Raw genomic sequence first — 17965 nt, forward strand, 5'->3', positions numbered from 1 at the left:
TCCACCCCCGTAAGCACCGTCTCTCCCCTGCCCACCTGCCAGGTAACGTTCCGTTACGTTCAATGTGCCGTTCTGGGGTTGATCTTGTTCTTGCAAAGTGTTTGTCATTTCTATGTATCTATCTTTTTTTTTAATTAAGAAAGAAGGCGTTGTGGTGCAGGCCTTGCTCTGCGGGCCCCCTGTTCTCCCAGCCCTGTGGCTTTAGCCAGCCAGGCTGCTCTGTGAACATGGCGTTGCTTTAGCTGCTGCGTGGTTCTCTGTGGGGCATCCCCCACCCCTGGCCTCTCCACTCCTCCAGGGGGGTCGGGACGCCCACCGCCCACGCTCTCCTGCCGCAAACGACGCTGCGGTGCCTGTCCTCCGCGAACCCCCGTGTGGGTCTGGTGGGAATTCCTTTGGCGGGTGCCCCTGAGTGGAGTGTGGCTCCCAGGCCGTCGGATGTCTGCCCCAGTGCTGGGGCCCAGGCTGTGGTGGGGTGCCCTCAGCAGAGCCGGGGGCTCCTGTCCCGCCCCCCGCACGCTCCCAACACTTGGTGCTGCCAACTTCCGGGTCCCCCCCCTCAAACGGCCAGAGAGTGACAGCTGGCTTTGCTGAACATTCTCTGATCCCTAATGAGTGGGAGCCCCTTTCGGGGTGACCCCGGTCCCCCCATCTCCTGGGCGCGCTGCCTCTGCACGGTACGACGCACTTCCGTTCGCTTCGCCTCGGTCTTGCCGACCAGCCTGAAGCTGGGTCATCGCCGTGTTCTACACGGGGAAACTGAGGCTCGGACAGGTCGACACCTTGACCGTGACCACCGCGCTACCCCCGCAGGCTCTCGGGCCCCTCCGCCGGCGCGGGGCTCTCACCGTGCTGCAGCGCCAGGCTGACCTTCCGCCACAGCTCCACCGCAGACGCGCGGCGGACCGGCTCTTTCCTCAGCCCCTCCTCCAGGGCCTGCGCGGTGAGAGGGGCGCAAGAGGGCGGGATCTCCCGCACGGGCGGGGGCTCGCTGGCAATCTGGGGGGCAAAAGGCAACCTGTGAGGCCCGCCTCCCCTCGCTTCCCCGCAGCCAGCTTTCTCTTCTTGCTTCTCCCTGCTGCCCCCGCCCCGCGGCGCTGCGGTTGGTCACAAGGACTGGAGGGGCCTGGGGGGGAGAGGGGGCTGGGCCTTTTCCCAGAAGAGGGAGAAAGGGGGCGAGGGAGGACTGGCCCGGGTCAGGCAGCGGGTCGCCCAGGACCTCCAGGCCCAGCCTGTGAGGGGGCAGGCAGAGGGGGCCCAGGTGTGGACCTGCCAGGAACTCAGGGAGCCCCCTCACCCGGGCTCTGCCCTTGGGCCCTCAGATTTGGGTGGCACGGATTTTAGTCAGGGTCCCACGTTTGTGATAAGGCCTCTTCCTGCCCCCCTGCTCCCACCTGCCGCCGCTGAAGAGCCGCTAAAGTGCCAGGCCACCTCGAGCCTGCCGCTGGGGCCCGGGGCCCCGCCGGCTGTCCCTGCGGCTGTGTCGGGTGCCGCCACTGACCTTGAGGCAGAGCGGCCCTCGGAAGTACCGGGTCCAGGGGTGGCAGCCGTTGAGCATGTGCAGCATCATGCAGCAGCTGCTCCACACGTCCACCTTGGCGCCGCAGGGCTGGCCCGTCACCACCTCCGGGGCCATGTGCGTCTCCGTGCCGGGGATGTAGTCCCCTGTGGGGGCGAGCGAGGCGGGAGAGTCCCCAGTGGCCTCTGAGAGGCGAGAGCTTGGACAGCAACCACCCCAGTCCGCTCCTGAGACGCCTTGAACCTGTCTCTGATCAAGTGCTTTAAGCAGAGACAGAGCCTCGGCCTCGAAGCTGCTGGGGGCGAGCCGCGTCGGGGGCTCTGCTGGGGGCCGGCGCGAAGAACACAGCCTCCGCGTGTGGGCTCTGCCCTTGGGGCCGAACCCTCGCGGGGCTTTTTAAAAATGAGGAGGGGCCCGGACACTCAACGTGAGGTTGCAGAAGACTAGTTAACGGGACTGTGTTCCTGAAATTTTAGTAAGTGGAAAAAAAAAAAATAGAAAACGTATGTGCGTGAAAGACTAGAAGATTGATACCAGATGTCAACGGTATTGTTTTCTGGTGATCTGTATTTTAGTTTTCATTTTTGCTTGGCTCCACTTTCCGCAACCATGTTAGAAAAGAACTTATTTTTGTAACAAGAAAAAACCAAGTTACTTGGTTAAAGTGGGGGGCAGGTGTCCACCCCCCAACTCGCACCTTCGGAATGACCGCCACAGCCCATTCCCGACAAACCACCACGTCGAAAGGGTGGTTCTTCCTTTCGCCAAAATGAAATAATTTTACGCCTCATGCTACACACGAGAAAAGCAGGGCGAAAGATTGGGTTATAATGGCCTCGACTAGGGACAGAAAACAAAAGACCTGGAAGGAATTATCTGAAATATTCATGATTATCTCTCTGGGCAAGAGGAATGGCGAGAATCCTTTTTTTTTCTTTCCCTTCCATACCACTTAACTCAGTAGTTGCCAAAGATCTTACGTTGGGTGTGGATTATTTTGATGATTAGAAAAACCTGACTGAAAAACAGGTATTTCTCCAGCTAGAGCCCAGGCCTTTGCACCCCCGGAAACGGAGCTCTCAGGGGTGCGGAAGGCTGAGGTCCCAGGCTGGGAGCGCAGCTCCCCCAGAAAGGCTGGGCACGAGGGATGGAGCCATGGCAGCCCCTGGGAGAGGACCTGGGGCCCAGGGCGAGCACGCAGCCTCTCCGTTCTTCTGCGCGAGGCGAGCATCAGAAATGAGCCGCCGACAGGCACGACCGCATGTAAGCCTAACGACCAAAGCCTCACAGGGCAGCCCAGGTGGCTGGGGGCTGACGTGCACGCACTGGTGGACAGAGAGTGCCCGCGTCGCTGCTTGCTGGTGTGGGAGGCACAGGAGAAGACACGGGGCTAATGCTTACGGAGGCTACTGGCTATCGTCCTGGGGAGCGGGGGGAGCTTACCTGTGAGCAAGGAGTTCTCCAGGCCATCGGGTGGAAGGCACACGGCGTGGCCGAAGTCGCAGAGGGCTGCTCGGCTCCCGTCGCTGGACAGGAGCACGTTGTCAGCTGCCAGGCCGCCCAGGGAAGAGGAGGAACAGGTGAGTCACGGCCCCGGCCCGCCCTGGACTTCCAGTGAGGCAATTTTCTGGCTGACCCTACGAGGCAGCTGCTGCTTCTGATTAGTTTCATTAGTCACGGAGGAAGGGGGGGGGGGGGCGCGTCAGTTCAGGCTCGAGGCAGGCAGCAGGCAGGAGTTCCGAACGCGATGGCTCAGGAGCAGAGTTCACTCCCAGGGACGCTGCCACTCAGCTCTGCTGCCCCTGCCCCACCCCACCCCAGCGGTCACCGGTGGGTAGGAGCTCGACCTGCAGTTCCCCGTGGGCCCCACCCCTGTGGGCAGCGGCGGTGCCGGGCTGAGGGCTAAGAGAACAGTTCCCACCGGCACACCCCTCGCAGCCTGCCCCTGCAGACGGCTGGCAGGTGGTCGGGCAGGAAGTCAGGCAGGACGGGAGAGGAGGCAGCCTGCTGGGGGGCGAGGCCTCACCTTTGACATCGCCGTGCAGAATCCTGCGGGTGTGTAGGTACTCCAGCCCTTCCAGGGCCTGGCCCAGGTAGTAGAGGGCTCGGTCCTCCGGCAGACAGCCCTTCTGCTTTATGAGCTGGCCCAGGGAGCCACCTAGGAGACCAACGGCCAGGCTGTACACGGGGCTCTTCCAGGCCTCCAAGCCGAGGGCAAGGGCCTTGGAAAAGCAGGTTGCGGAAAAGCAAGCCTTTCCCGCCAATGTCACAGAGCCAAGAGGTTAAGTTAAAAATGGATCGACTGGGGACCCAGGTCAACCTGGGCAAGACTTGGGGAAACCCTTGGCTCCGAATTTTGCAGGAGAGAGCGTGGGACCTAGCTCCTTACCTTCCAGCAGCTCCATGAAGATGTTGACCCAAGGCCCCTCCTTCACCGCTCCATACAGAGGGACGATTCTGGGCGAAGCCAGCCCTGCACACGACGTCAGCTCCTCGGCCCGAAACATGTCGACTCGCACCTGGAGGGGGGGCCCAGAGGTGGCTGTGAGTCAGGGGGAGGGGCCGGGGCCGGCTCCCCACACAGACACTGCTGGGCCCACAGGACCCTCAGAGGCCAAGCTGCGCACGCCTGGGGACAGGGGCAACTCCCAGGACTTGACCAGAGTTCTGCAGGGCTGACCTGTACGAAACCACGAAACCCTGCAGTCCTCATCTAGGCTCCTGCATGCTGCCCACCCTCAGATCCGCCAAACACAGACTTTTCTTTCCCTCGACACAAATGTCTGGGCATTCCCAGGACACGGGACATCTGGTTCATCAACAGCCACAGCGACTTGTCTGATGCTGGGTTTCTGATGGGTCTAGCGCCCGAGTTTGAAGCTGCCAAGATTCTGGCTCTGTCAATGCCTCAGAATCCTCAGCACCCTTCTCCTCCGACTGTCTCTTTCCTTTGAGGACTAAACCGTTCATGTAGACGGTGTAGTGCTGTTTGTTCAATTTGCAGCGGTTTCTCCAACATCCGGGCACAGGACAGGCCGCTAGGGAGGGGTGTGGCCAAGGACCCTCCCGCCGCGGAACGGCAGGCCTGGGAACATCCACTCCTCTTTGCAGCGACCAGTATGGAACGGCGGGAAGAAACAGACCCTGGGTGCCGACATCCTGGGCGGAGACCCTGGCGGAGCCACTTCTAAAAGGAGATCAATTCTCCTAAGCTATGTATTTCCATAAGTGAAAGGTGGGCGCAATGGGATCTTCACTCCTGGGCAGAGTGAAGATTTGACAGGGTGATAACCAGCACCGGGCCTGGCACCCAGCGGGTGCTCCCGAAATGCTCGCTTCCCACCCCCTCCCTCCAATTCGAAGAAGAGCAGCTTATTAAACGCTTAGATTTCCTAAACGGACTTGTTCTTCCTGGCCGCTGGAGGGTTCTCAGGTTCGCCTTAAGAGGTGCCACCAGGGGGCGCCAGTGGCAGCAAAACCAGCCTGGAAGAAATTAGTCAGGACCTGGCCGTTTTCTTTGGAGACCTGCTGACTTGGCAAACAGGAGCTCTGCGATGTGGGGTTTGGGACTTTTGCCTATCAGTGGAAAATGTCTCTCTTCTGGTTACGTAAAGAGTATCTGGTTTTGCTAATCAATTCGAGTGAACTTTGACTCTTTGTCAGTGTTTCCAGCTCTGAATCGGAGTTGGAACTAGTTTACCAACGGGACTTGCATTAGCAAATGTCTGTAACCTTAACTGCTCCCAAACTGTTAGCCGAAGCGCCTTGGGGCACCCCGGAGAACGCAGGCGGGCGCGCCGGGATATTTTTACTTTTGAGGGCAACAGCAGAGGTGTACATCCGCGGGACACCGTGTCAGCGGCTCGCAGGAGCTAGTTCCCTTTCAACACTAGACGCGCTGCATTCTTTTTGATGATGTATCTTGATGAAGCTCGATTTTTGGAGGTGGTTGTGATAAACACTTCAGACAGATCACGTGGAGTGGTGGAGTGGAAACGAAGGTGATGACCGTGTCCGATCTGATTTCAAAGCTTGAGAAGCTGTGCCGTTCCCAGTAAGGAGGATACCCCGTTAGTAATTATGGTGGTTTAAGAACAGAAGAGGGAATTTGCCTTCGACTCACGTGCATTGTTATTCAGATGGCTACTAAGTTGTTAGGATAAAGACACTACTTGACCCAATGACTTAATAAATGGAACTGTTAGGTACTTGGCCTGGGGGCGCCATGAAAAAATTATGAGCCATTATGAGCTGGGAACCAAGAAAGTTTGGGAACCTCTGCCTTAACTTTCAAGAGATCCATGAGTCCTCTAGAGTGGTCTGGCAACGTTTTAAAAACGTTCCCCCTCACCCAACCAAAGGGGGTTGAGGGAGACTCTTCAGAACACAAGGTGTTTTGGAACTCGGGGCAGCTCTGGCTCCGGGAGAGAAGTTGAAAGGGCGTCTGACGGAGCAAGGTGGGGGTGGGGGCGGGGGCACAGGCTGTGCAGCCCCGCCAGCTGCCCGCCCCTCTGGCCCGCTCCCCTCTCTCTCTGGTCTTCAGTGTCCTCGTCTGCAAAGTGAGGGGCTGGCCTGCGATAAGGGTGTTACTGAGAACGGACGGGGAATGCACACTTAGCCCCTGCCAGATCGCTGGTTATTTTACATCTTACAGTAGTAGCCCGTGAGGCGATACTGTGTCCACAGGGCAGGTGCTTGGGAGCTGCTGGCCGTACTTGGCCACGGTCACACTGTCCCGAGTCTGGGGCGGAGTCAAAAGGAGACCCCAGAACTCTGTGCTTGGGAGCCGGATGTTCTCAAGTGGACAGTTCTTAATGCTCTTGGGGCCGCAGACGCCTCTGAAGATCTGGTACATGACACGGGCCCTTCCGCATCAAAACTGTGTGTGCATCCACACGTGTCACACACACACGTGCACACGCACATGCTTCAGAATGAAGTTCCGGGGGTTCCTGGGTCCTGCGATCCATCCACAGACGCGGTGGAGCTCTTCCGCACGGCTCGTTGAAAGGCGCGAGTGCAATGCACACGCGCCAGGGAGGAAGTCTGTCCATGACGCACTTTTATACGAGAAAAGCAGGCACGGAACAACCCCTGGGTGCCATCTCCTTTTAAGAAAGGACACAACTGCACGTTTATAGCAAATCTAGACACAGATTTAGATCTGTGCATAACAAATCTAAAAAGGTTTATGTCAGAGAATGGGATCGGGGAACGGAGACTTCTGCTTTTTGGGTGTCATTTGAATTCTTTTATACAGTGAGCCTGTGTTTACTTGCAATTACAAGGACCAAACAAAACCTAAAACAAACAAACAAAAAACCCTCTACATTAACCCTGGACTCGTGACCAATCAGCATCTGACCTGGGGCCACGGGCGCTCTGGAAGGAGGACCAAGGAAGTATGGTCCTCGCCGTGTACTGGACCCTCCCCAGGGAGCGTTGGCAGGTGCACAGGCTTGCTCTGACCCTAGATGCAGCCTGACCTCTGACCCCTGCCCGCCCACCCCCAGCTCCCCACCCCACCCACCCTGCCCCCTCAGCAGGGAACTGTTTCTCAGGCTTTCCAGCTGAACATCCTGAAAGACCCTACTGCCTGCCCTACCCCCCTCCCCCGAGAGAAAGGAAAGGAGGGGCTGTGGGCCCAGCCACGGGCAGCGTGTGAGCTGCCCACAAGCCATCCCCACTGAGACCCTGGGCAGCGGGAGAGTCCCAAGAATGGATGCCCTGGTGGGCCCAGCGGAAGCGCAGAGCTGATGGGCTGGGGGGGCGGGGCAGTGCTCGGAGCTTGCCTTGCCGCCCCGGGGAAGGTGAGAAACGGAGCCTGTGTCCTCTTCCACTATGTCGGGGCTGTTTACCCCGTTGCCTGGGACCCGGAACTCTAGCAGGGGAACAGCTGAGAAGCCGGGTGACTAAGCTCCCCAGCACTGGCCGCTCATCTCCGGGGCGCTTCACACCCTCCGCCCGCCTCCCCAGAGGGACAGCTGGGCCTTCTCCGGTGGTGGCCCGGGGAGGGAGCCGCAGCTGAGCAGGCCAGGCACATGGGCCTGGCACCCACCCCAGGGGAAGAGGATCCACGCTGGCGAGGACTCCGTGCAGGTTTCGGTCAGTGGGGGGGTCAGCGAAGGTGGAGCTTGATTATCTGACACAGTGTGTCTGAAGTTTGGGGTAATACCTGCGGATAGTCCCCGCTCCGCCCCCATCACCCCGGGGCTCAGACTCCAGAGCTCTCAACGTTCTGGCCCATGTGCGAGCGGGGGAGCCGGGCTCATTAACAGCACAGTTTGTGCTTCACCCCTTAAAGCCACAGGCACCCGGACAGCGGCAGAGCTGATGTCCTCTCTGCCCAGGGCCTGGTCTGCTGTGTGGTGCCTTTGCACTCGGGGACCAGGAGATCCTCGACGAAAGCCACTTGAGAGCAGGTCCTTGTCTGGGCTGGGTTATTTCACCTTGCCGAGGGGCCCAGGGAACGGCCCACGGAAAGGGCTCTGACTTCCAGCTTCGGAGGTCCTGGACGCTGGCTTCGGGCCAGGGCCAGGTGGCGCCCAGGCAGGGCGAGCTGAGAGTCTGAGGGCGGGGAGGAGGTGGCAGAGGGGGGGCAGGGCCGGCACCCCCCAGGCCTGTGGGTCTGAGTGGGACTCGACAGGAGAGGCCTCAGTTCCCGGCCGGCTGTGTGGCTTTGGGCAAAAGGCACGTGACCACCCTGGCTGGTGTAACTCAGTGGATTGAGCGCAGGCTGTGAACCAAAGTGTCGCAGGTTCGATTCCCAGTCAGGGCACATGCCTGGGTTGCAGGCCACGGCCCCCAGCAACTGCACATTCATGTTTCTCTCTCTTTCTCTTTCTCCCTCCCTTCCCTCTCTAAAAATTAAAAAAAAAAAGGCACATGACCCTCTCTGGTCCCCAATTCTAACACCGGGGAGATGAGGGAGGGGAGAGGTGATTCATACCTCTTCTGTCTCTCATCGAATTCCTAGGACCACAGGTCCTTCTCCCCACCTTCCCTGAAATGTGGTTCCAAGGTGGACTCTAGTCACACCAGCCGGGGTCTCTTGCTATGTCTCACTTCCCCATGTCGACCGTCTCCCAGGACGGATCGGACCAAGGCAACGGGAGGCAGAGCCCGGCCTCGAACCCGACTGGACTCCCCACACGCAGGGCCTCCTCCGGGAGGCCCCTGTTAGGTGGAGGCTTTTGCCCTTACCTGCTGGTCCAGGTGTGGGGTGACCCCACCGTGTGGCCCCATGTGAATAACGCTCCGCCCACCTCCCGGGTTCACTCGCCCCTGGCTTAGCCTCAGGAGCGGCCCAGGCTGCACGCACCCTCCAGTCCCCTCTCAGGGACACACAGACCCAGCTCAGCTCCCGGGCTGGGACACGTGGCTGAAGCGGACCCAGGGGCTGCTGGGACAGCCAGGCTCGGTCAGCGAGTCAGACCCTGGGCCACCCTGGGACTGTGCTTGAGGGAAAGCAGAGGGAACGCGCAGGCAGGCCGCCTGGCTCGCCCTGCAGCCCTGGGGCGCCAGCGATCTGTCTGGCGTACCTTCTTGACGGCGCACTGGAAGCCGGTCTGCTTGTCCTCCATCCTGTGCACCTCCCCGAAGGAGCCTCGGCCCAGGCAGGGCTGGCGCGTGGCCCAGTGGACCTCCTCCCGGTACTCGTAATCCACCGGCTTCAGCTTCTGGAGTGGGCAGGAGAGAGGCCGGTCTCAGTGGCCGGGGCCATGGAGGGACGCAGAGTCACAGCAGGGAGGGCTCTGCGGTGGCAAGTGGTCCTCGCCGGGCTGCTGGGCTGAGCCCTCACCGCCACAGGCACCGCCGAGCAGCGGGGCTGGGAGGGGCTCGTCCTTCTGGGGTGATGTGAAGAAGGCCGAGGCAAATGAGGGCCTCCCGTACCGCCCGAGGCAAGGCTGGTCCTTGTGATGGAAAGCCTCCCAGACTCGTGGGTGTGGGACGGAAATGGAATTGCCAACAACTTGACAATGAAAAAATACAACTCAGCCCTGGCTGGTGTAGCTCAGTGGATTGAGCGCGGGCTGTGAACCAAAGCATCGCAGGTTCGATTCCCAGTCAGGGCACATGCCTGGGTTGCAGGCCATGACCCCCAGCAACTGCACATTGATGTTTCTCTCTCTCTTTCTCCCTCCCCTCGCTAAAAAAAATAAAAATAAATAAAATATTTTAAAAAAAGAGTTTCCTTTTAATAAAAAAAAAAGGAAAAAAAAAAAAGAAAAAATACAACTCAGTAGCTAAGGGGTAAAAGAAACGGAAGGACAGAGAAGGGGCGGGCGCCCAGGGACAGTGTCCGAGATGGATGGCATAAAGCTCAGAAATATAAATGTGCAAAAGCCATTTGAAGTTCCAAACTTTTTTAACTAGAGAAAGAGAGAGGGAGAGGGAGGGGGGGAGAGAGAGAGAGAGAGAACTGGAGTAGGAGAACGAGAGACAAAAGGGGAGAGAAGGAAGTAGTGGAGGGGCAAAATCCTCCCGTTTCTTATCAGGGTCACTGGGGAAGTTCTGAGGTTGCTGCTTGCTGGTTCCTGTTTCTCGGCGTGTGTGTGATCCATGCAACACACACACACACACACACACACACACACACTTTGGCAACAGTGAAGAACCAAACAGAAATGAAAACAGAAATAGCTAAAAAGACAGAAAAAGGGAGCCTGGAGGGTGAGTGGGGGATTGCTGCTCGTCATCAATGACGAGTCATTGGCTGTGATTTCATTTTTAACCACGTGCATGAATGATTTTGATAAAGAGGAAAATCATCCCGCTAACGGGGGTGACCTTGACAGTGGGCCTGCTGGGTTTCCAGCGATGCCCCTTCTCCCATGGCAACCCCTCGACGCCCGACTCCCAACTGCTGCCCCGGAGCCAGGACTTGGTGGTAGGGGTCCGTGGGCGTGTGTTTGGGGGTGGTCATTTACCTCCGTGAGTAGGACCCCCTCACTGTCTTCGGCTTTGGGGCTGGGCTCCGGGGGCCTGGAGCCCTGCGCCGTCCAGGTCTTGGCCAGGCTGGCCAGGCTGTGGGGCTGCCCGGAACTCACGCTGCCCTGCAGAGCGTGCACCAGGTACTCCTCCACAGAAGACTGCTCGTGAGGGCCGCGGGGAGGGCAGCCGGGCTCCAGGGGTGGGCTGGGCAGGGGCTTCTGACTGTCGACATAGGCCAGTTTGCCCAGGGGTGGGCTGGGCAGGGGCTGCTGGCCGTCCACGCCGGCCAGCTTGCTCAGGAAGGACTCCAGGCGGTGAGGTTTCCAGGGCTGGAGAGGGTGGAACGGGAAGGGGCCGGGAAGTCTGCCGTAGGGGAAGGGGTGAGCGGGCCGGGGCAGCGGGCCCGCGTCCTGCGGGTGGTGGAGCTTCCACACATGGCTCAGACACTGCAAGGGGCTGATCAGCTTGTGGAGTTCCGACCGAGGCAGCGCCGGACGCAGCCCCTCCCCGAGTTTCTTAAAACAGAGTTGGCCGACACCCGGCTCCTTCGGCGGCTTGGTGAACTGGGGGGCGCTCCTAATATACGAGGTGCCAAGGGGGGACTCGTCCTCCTGCGGGGAGAACACGGGTGTGGGTGAGGGCACAGGGCCAGGGCACAGGCGCCGCCCCCGAGGCCCCAGGGGAGCCGGGTCCGGGAGTGATGACGGGTCTCACCTGCACGGGCACCGTGCAGCTCTCCTGCTCGGGGGTCCTGGGCAGGGGTCTGGCCAAGGCCGCTCCCGCCGGAGCCAGGGGCTTCGAGCTCTTCTTCTTGCGTTTCTTCCGGGCTTTGCTGCGGCGCTTCCCCTTCCAGCACACACGGGCCATTTTGCCTTCAGTCGCGTGGGCCACATTGTTGGGGATCTGATCGAGGCTCTCAGACTGGCTGTCAGAAAGGCGACAGACAAGCATTTTGAGAGCGAGGAGGTGGGAAGGCACAACCGCTGAGATGACTGTGCTTGGCGTCGTAGACAAACCCCAGCTTACTTGGTACCAGTGGGAACATGGGAACATCCCTAAAACCCCAGGAACCTCAGTTTTCTCATTTATAAAATGGGCGCAGTATTTTCTGCCACGGAGGTGGAGAGGTTTAAAGAAACAGCTCATTTCAAAAGCCTACCTCAGTGCCTGGGCCCCGAGGTGAGCTTCCAGTGAACAATACTAGGACCGTGGCCGCACGCATGCCACTCTTCCAGACACACACCTATTCCTGCTCTCCACGCTGGGCTGCCCCTGGAGGTCCCAGAAGGTGGCGTGTGACTCCGAGGGTCACACTCCACGGTGGGCATTCCTAGCTGTGACTGACAAGAGTTTATTTCTGCCCTGGCTGGCGTAGCTCAGTGGATTGAGCACGGGCTGCGAACCAACGTGTTGCCGCAGGTTCGATTCCCAGTCAGGGTACATGCCTGGGTTGCAGGCCACAGCCCCCAGCAACTGCACATTGATGTTTCTCTCTCTCTCTCTCTTCCTCTCTTCCCTCTCTAAAAATAAATAAATAAAATCAAAAAAAAAAAAGACTAAATGATTCTTTGAAAAAAAAAAAAAAAGAGTTTGTTTCTGTCACCTCCAGAAGAAGGGACAGTCAAGGGCGGTCACCTCTGGTACCTGGTGGCCATCAGAGTGCGAGGAGCCACAGAAACAAAGACATTCTGCCTGAGTGGCCGGGCACTAGGGGAGCCTGGCCTTCTCCGATGGCCCGGGGCTCACCGCCGGCACCATGGGGGGTGTCACCCGGCTCTTACCCCTGCCTGGTCTGACCACGGCCTTGCTGCCCTGCCCTGGCCTCGTCGCAGGCAGACTCCCCCAGGCCTGGGAGCTGCTAGAGGCCTACACACTTCCTTGGGGTAGCTGAAAGAAGGGGGTCCCTCGCAGACCCCCGGCCCTGGGCAAAGGGCATCTGGGGCAGCGTGAGGAACCTGACCAAACACGGAGCATTTCAGGTCCGAGGGTGGCAGCCCACCCCACAGCTTTTTTTTTTTTAAATCACTAGCAGTTTCCAAATTCCAATGATAAAAAAAAGTCCTCCTCGCAGTAGAGGAGGAAGCTGTTTCCAGGTTCAGCTTTCAGTGGCCAAGAGTCCTCCTCGGGGGGCCAAGGAGCCTGGGAACGGGCCGGGCCCTGCTTGGCCTCCGTCCTACAGGGCCGCGGAGCCGTGAGTCTGCCCGTCCCGCCTGTTTGCAAACGCTCATCCCTCCCGGGGCGTGCCTCGCAGGGGAAAAGACACAGCAGGTTTCTCCCACAGTTCTAGGGGCCCCTCTGGGCCTGCGCTCGCGGTCACACACCAGCGAGAAAGCGCCCCGTGTTCCCAGCACCCCCCCTCACTGATGGGAAACGAGGGGGAGCAGCGAGGAGGACTCCGAGGAGAACGAAAATAAAACGTCAAGCTGATGGGACCCAGAGGCAGTCATCCACACGCTGTGAAAGGCTTTTGAAAAGCTTATTTGGCCGAGAGAGAGCAGCTCAGCCAGGAGAGGCTGGGCGGGTGCCAGGGCTGAGCCACAGGTGCTGAGGGCGGGAGCCGGGGCCGGGACGGGCTTGGGGGGGCCTCGGGGGGGAGGGTGCCGGCTCAGGTCCCCGTGTCCCCCGCAAGCTCACCTCCTTACCTGTACTGTTTTGACCCCGCGATGAAGATCCGTTCGGAAAAGGTGGGGCTGAACTCTTGGCTGTTCTCACCTTTGGAGAAAAGAAAGAGGGCCGTTGGACAAACAAGCAGGAGGGAGAAGAGAAGGAGCGGGAATTCAGCATTTAGGGGAGGGGCGTTTTGCAGACGCTGGCCCGCCTGGGCCACCCCTCCCCCGCCTCCGCAGGCCACCTCCGGACAGGTGGCTCACCCCCTCACCCACACCGGCCCCTCTAGCGGGCTGTCTCATTCCCTCTCCCAGTCTGAGGGTCACACCTACAATGTGGGGTCCCGGGGCGCCCACCTCGCTTCCTTCACTGTGAAACTTCAGTGAGACGGTCCCTACGGAACCCTCAGCACAGGGCTCGGCACACGTGACAGCTCGAAAAATGTACGCTATTATTCATATATTTACATACACGTGCATGTGTGTGTGCACGGCAGTCAGTATAGTCTGCCGCTCGCTCCACTTCAGGTTTTATTCTCTTATCTCCTCAAACACCAGGCAGATGGCCGTGGAAGGCGAGAAGGATGTATGTGGGCAAATGCCAGCACAAGCTGCCTGTCTTCACCCCAAGAAACCTCGTGGACTGGGGAGGAGGGGAGACTCCCGGCCCACCCCCACCCCGCAGCCCTCCCGGGGGCCTCTCAGGCCCTGGGGGCGGCCACCATTTGGAGCCGTTCTGAGGCCTGTGAGCTGTGAGTGGACGCAGGGAGGGCCAGGCCCCGCCCCCGCCCCGCCCCGTGCCCCGCCCCCCGGCCGGCCCTGAGCAGGTGCCCATTCTTTGGGGTGGGGCCGCGGGGAGGTGGAAGAGAATCAAGCCCCACAGGGGCTTTCCAGGAGACCTGGCCTTTCCTGTCGGGGCCTCTTCGGGGATGCTCACCTGCCCGAGGCCACAGCAGAGGGCTAAGGGCCTGCTCCATGATCCGGCAGCGAGTCCCCGGACCCGTGAAGCCCCCTACTGCCTCCGCCCAGCCCTGGTCCCTGCTCTGGTCGCCGTGGGCAAAAGCCCCCACTGCCGCGTCTCCCGTCTTCGGTTTCCCTCCCCAGCGCTGCCACAGCCCCCGCTTCCACACTCGTTCTCGGCTCAACCCCCACCCGCTGCGTCCCGTGAGAATCACACCGAGTGCTCCCCCTGATCTCCCTCTGTCGTGGGGGTCCCCAAACCGCACCTGTGCCACCCACCCTTGCACGACGACTGCACCCATCTGCAGGCCCCCCCTCCCCCCGCCCCGCCGGGCCCCCTTACATTCGGCCTGGGCGATGATGGAGATGGCGGCCGGCCCCCCCTTGGAGCCTTCCTTGGCTGTGCCCTTGGTGATCACGTCGTTCAGGATCTCCCACTTCCCGCAGAACACGGGGCTCTTCTCCACGGCCTCCAGCTTGTTGGCCGGGCTCTGCTTCTTCCCCGCGGTCTGGGACTTCTCCTTGGCCTTGGCGAGCTCCTTCTTCTGCCCGACCGCCGAGCCAGGAGCGCCTGGGCAGGCCATCTCCATCACTGCCATCTCCCAGGCTCACGTTCGCCCTGCGGGAGAGAGCGAGCACAGAGCAGGTCACTCACCCCAAGGGGCCTGGGGCTGGCTTGGCTTGGAGGAGAAAAGCAGGGGGGACATGGGGCTTGGCCCATTTACACCGCACGTGTTTATCCTCCAAACGTCCCAAGCGGCAGAGAAGTCCACCCCTCAGCACCCCTACACTGCCCCGTGAGCTGTGACCCCCAGTCGGACAGCGCACCTCCACAGACAGACCCTTCCGCGCGCCCGGAAGGGGGCGTCCGGGCCACTTCCTCCGACAGCCATGGCGCTAACAGCGGGGTTGGTTCCCTCTGGCCTTTGTAAATAATGGCTGGATCTCCTGTTGTTTGTGTCATGGCCAAGTTTGCTTCCCCAGAAGAGGGTGGCGGATCCTGTATTCCAGAACCATTAGTCACTGCACTGACCGCCCCAGCCTTGCCTCCTTGGAGGACATGTCCCCACGGTCCCCAGTGGCTTTGCTCCAGCAGGAGAGAAGAAAGGGTTTGTTCCCCAGCAGGAGGGAGGTCTATGTGTGTGTGTGTGCGTGTGCGTGTGCGCACGCATATATGTATATATATGAAATCTAACGAAGTCTAGAAATCAACAGCCAACGGCAGCACCAGCCCTCGGCTCCTGTCCCCAGAAGCATCTGTCGGTGGCTCCCCAGACGGAGCTGAATGGAAGATCATGCTTCCTCCTGCACCGTCCAGTCTCATTTGCTGGAAACCTCTCCTGGGCATCATTTTTCTTTCGGGCAACAGTAGTGGTGGGATGTATATGCGAGCCTCCAACGCCGACTTGCACCTCTAGAACCGTGAGGACAGAGCCCAGGAATTCACCTCTCTCTGGGCCCCGTCTCCACCGGCCCCGTGTGTCACCGGGGAGCCGCAGGGTGGCCCGGTGTGGTGACAGTCTGTGCCGATGGCTCATGGACGAGAACTGCCACGCGGTGGAACAGCACCGGCCTGGGACTGTGGCCACCTGGGAACCTTTCCAGAGGCTGAGACCGTGAACTCCCAGAAGCCCCAGAAGGCACCGCATGTAAACAGGTCTTTCCTAAGTGCTCTCTGGCCCTGGCCAGTGTGACTCGGTTGTTTGGAGCATTGTCCTGTGTACCGAAGGTCGTAGGTTCAATTCCCCACCAGGGCACACACCTAGGATCTACAGGAGGGAAACGATGAATGTTTCTTTCTCTTTCCCTTTCCCTTCTCTCTCAAATCAGTGCATGTATCCTCTGGCAATGATTAAAAACATGTGCTCTCTGGTGGCCGTCTGGTCCTAGAGCCGTTACTAACAGCTGCCGCCTCCCCAGCTGTAGCTGCACTTATCCCGAATCTCGGGTCACGCCTCTGCGGGCTCGTGGGGCGGAAAGGCAGACCACGTGAATGCGGCCGAACCTCTAACGCCCCTGGCCCTTCCTCCCGTCAAGCTTAAGTGAGACAGTGGGAAGCTGGGACACATTAGGCTGAACCCTTCCTGCGGACGCCGCCTCACCACGGCGGCGGCTACGAAGGACTGAGCCAGCCTTGGGGGGCGGCGGGGGATGAGGGCGGTAGTCTGGGGGGGGTGTGTGGGTCACGACTGCTGCGGTCCTCACACCCGTGTCGCCTCGGGCCTCCTTGCTCCGAACTCAGAGTGGCTCCAGCTCTCAGTGCAGACGGACACCCCGGTTTGGTCCCACGGGCTGGGTGCCGAGGAGGCTCAGGGGGTGGGTGACCTCACTGTTACTTGATGGCCTTAGCGAGTCCGGGGAGTGCTCTGACTTCAGTTAGACAGGCGCCCTCTGAGGCAGGCTGTTTGCCTTGTAACCACCCTCGCTTCCCACCCCACACCTCCTTGAGCCCTTCGACTTCCAAAAAGGAATTGTTTACAGTGCCTCCTGCCCTTCCCAGGTTCTTCACTGAGATCTTATAAACAAACCAAACCTCCAGACCCAATAGCCTCAGAGGTCTGCGTACGGGAGCCTCCACGTTACTCTAACGTCCTCATTTTCATGTGAAGAAACAGGCCTAACTTGGCAGTGACTTGCCCAAGGGCACCCAGACGGTGTGTGGCAGGGCAGGGCCGGGACCTAGAACCCCAGCTCTTGGCTGTGCAGCCTGCTCCCCAAGTCTCTTGGCTGCAGGCAAACACAAGGGGGGAGATCCTAGTCCTCCCTGGCCAGGGGGCCCCCGAGGGCACTGAGGGGTGCAGACGAGATAGCTGAGGTCGGCTGAGTGAAGGAAGCAAGGGTAAGCTTCAGGACAGGATGACCCTGAGCCTGGGGGATGGAGAGAGAGTTCCATCGGATGGGGGAGAGAAACGAGGCCAGATGGTCAGTGGCGGTTCTGAGGGTGCCCAGCTGTTGGAGGTCTGGCTGTGCGGGGCTCACCCTGAGTGAGGGCTCAACTGGAGAGGCTGTGGGGGACCCTCTCACTCACTGCAGCCACCCTGTCTCCTTGGCGGTTAGATGGGCCACCGACCAGGGTCCCCGATGCTCCTCCCTCCACGAGCAGGTCAGCTCCCCTGCCCTGGAGAAGCCGAGGTGGAGGCAGCCGCGCTCAGGGCCCCTGCACTGAGTTCCCCAGTGACTCATCCAACAGCCCGGCCGGCAGAGAGAGGAACAAGAAGGCTGTTGAAAAGCTAAGGCAGCAGCTGGCAGCTGAATCTGTGAAGGGCACAGGGAAAACGGGCTGACCCTCACCTCCCAGGGGCACAACAAAATCACGGCCCAGGGACTGGAGAGCTGTTTCTGTGGCTGCCTTTCCTGGGCCACATGACCATGACTCAGGCCCTCATCGACAGACTCCAAGTTCAAGAGGCTATTCTCGGGACACTCCGGCCTCACAGCAATTCTTTCTCACTCCCTCTCTCTCTCTCTCTCTCTCTCTCTCACACACACACACACACACACACACACACACCCACACACACACTGGCTCCTCCCCTCCTCCCCTGCTTCTACTGCTTCTGTTCCCCACTTCTTTTTTTTTGTTTTAAAGATTTTATTTACTTACTTTTAGAGAGGGAAGGGAGGGACAGAGAGAGAGAGAGAAACATCAAAGTGCGGTTGCTGGGGGTCGTGGCCTGCAACCCAGGCATGTGCCCTGACTGGGAATCGAACCCGCGACACTTTGGTTCGCAGCCCGCGCTCAATCCACTGAGCTATGCCAGCCAGGGCTGTTCCCCACTTCTGTACTGGTTCTGATCTGCAAAAGCAGGTTCTGCGTTATGCCTGGGACTGCTGGCCAGGGGGCCTTCCCAGCCCTGGGTTTTGGTCCCTGGCTTGTCAGCCCAGCCCTCAGCCCCGCAGCTCTTCCGCCCCTTCCCTCCCCTGCAGCTTGTGGGCAGTGAGGGCT

The 17965-nt window shown here is 59.9% G+C and overlaps 1 protein-coding gene across 1 annotated transcript in view; it reads right to left on the bottom strand.

The window, feature by feature from the left end:
• MAP3K14 (mitogen-activated protein kinase kinase kinase 14) overlaps window positions 1-17965 on the bottom strand; it is a 41189-nt gene that overhangs the window by 4618 nt on the left and 18606 nt on the right. Inside the window, exons 2-11 of the mRNA XM_045836539.1 lie at window positions 14363-14638; window positions 13096-13165; window positions 11168-11378; window positions 10450-11064; window positions 9061-9198; window positions 3909-4038; window positions 3546-3677; window positions 2963-3067; window positions 1502-1665; window positions 849-999 (exon numbers count right to left, since the gene is read on the bottom strand). Of these exons, the coding sequence (XP_045692495.1) occupies window positions 849-999; window positions 1502-1665; window positions 2963-3067; window positions 3546-3677; window positions 3909-4038; window positions 9061-9198; window positions 10450-11064; window positions 11168-11378; window positions 13096-13165; window positions 14363-14618 (1972 nt within the window). The 5' untranslated portion in view covers window positions 14619-14638. The remainder of the gene's footprint in view (window positions 1-848; window positions 1000-1501; window positions 1666-2962; window positions 3068-3545; window positions 3678-3908; window positions 4039-9060; window positions 9199-10449; window positions 11065-11167; window positions 11379-13095; window positions 13166-14362; window positions 14639-17965) is intronic.

This window comes from Phyllostomus hastatus, unplaced genomic scaffold (genome assembly GCF_019186645.2).
Source record: "Phyllostomus hastatus isolate PE091 unplaced genomic scaffold, TTU_PhHast_1.1 phas_contig_210, whole genome shotgun sequence".
NCBI classification, from domain to species: Eukaryota; Metazoa; Chordata; class Mammalia; order Chiroptera; family Phyllostomidae; genus Phyllostomus; species Phyllostomus hastatus.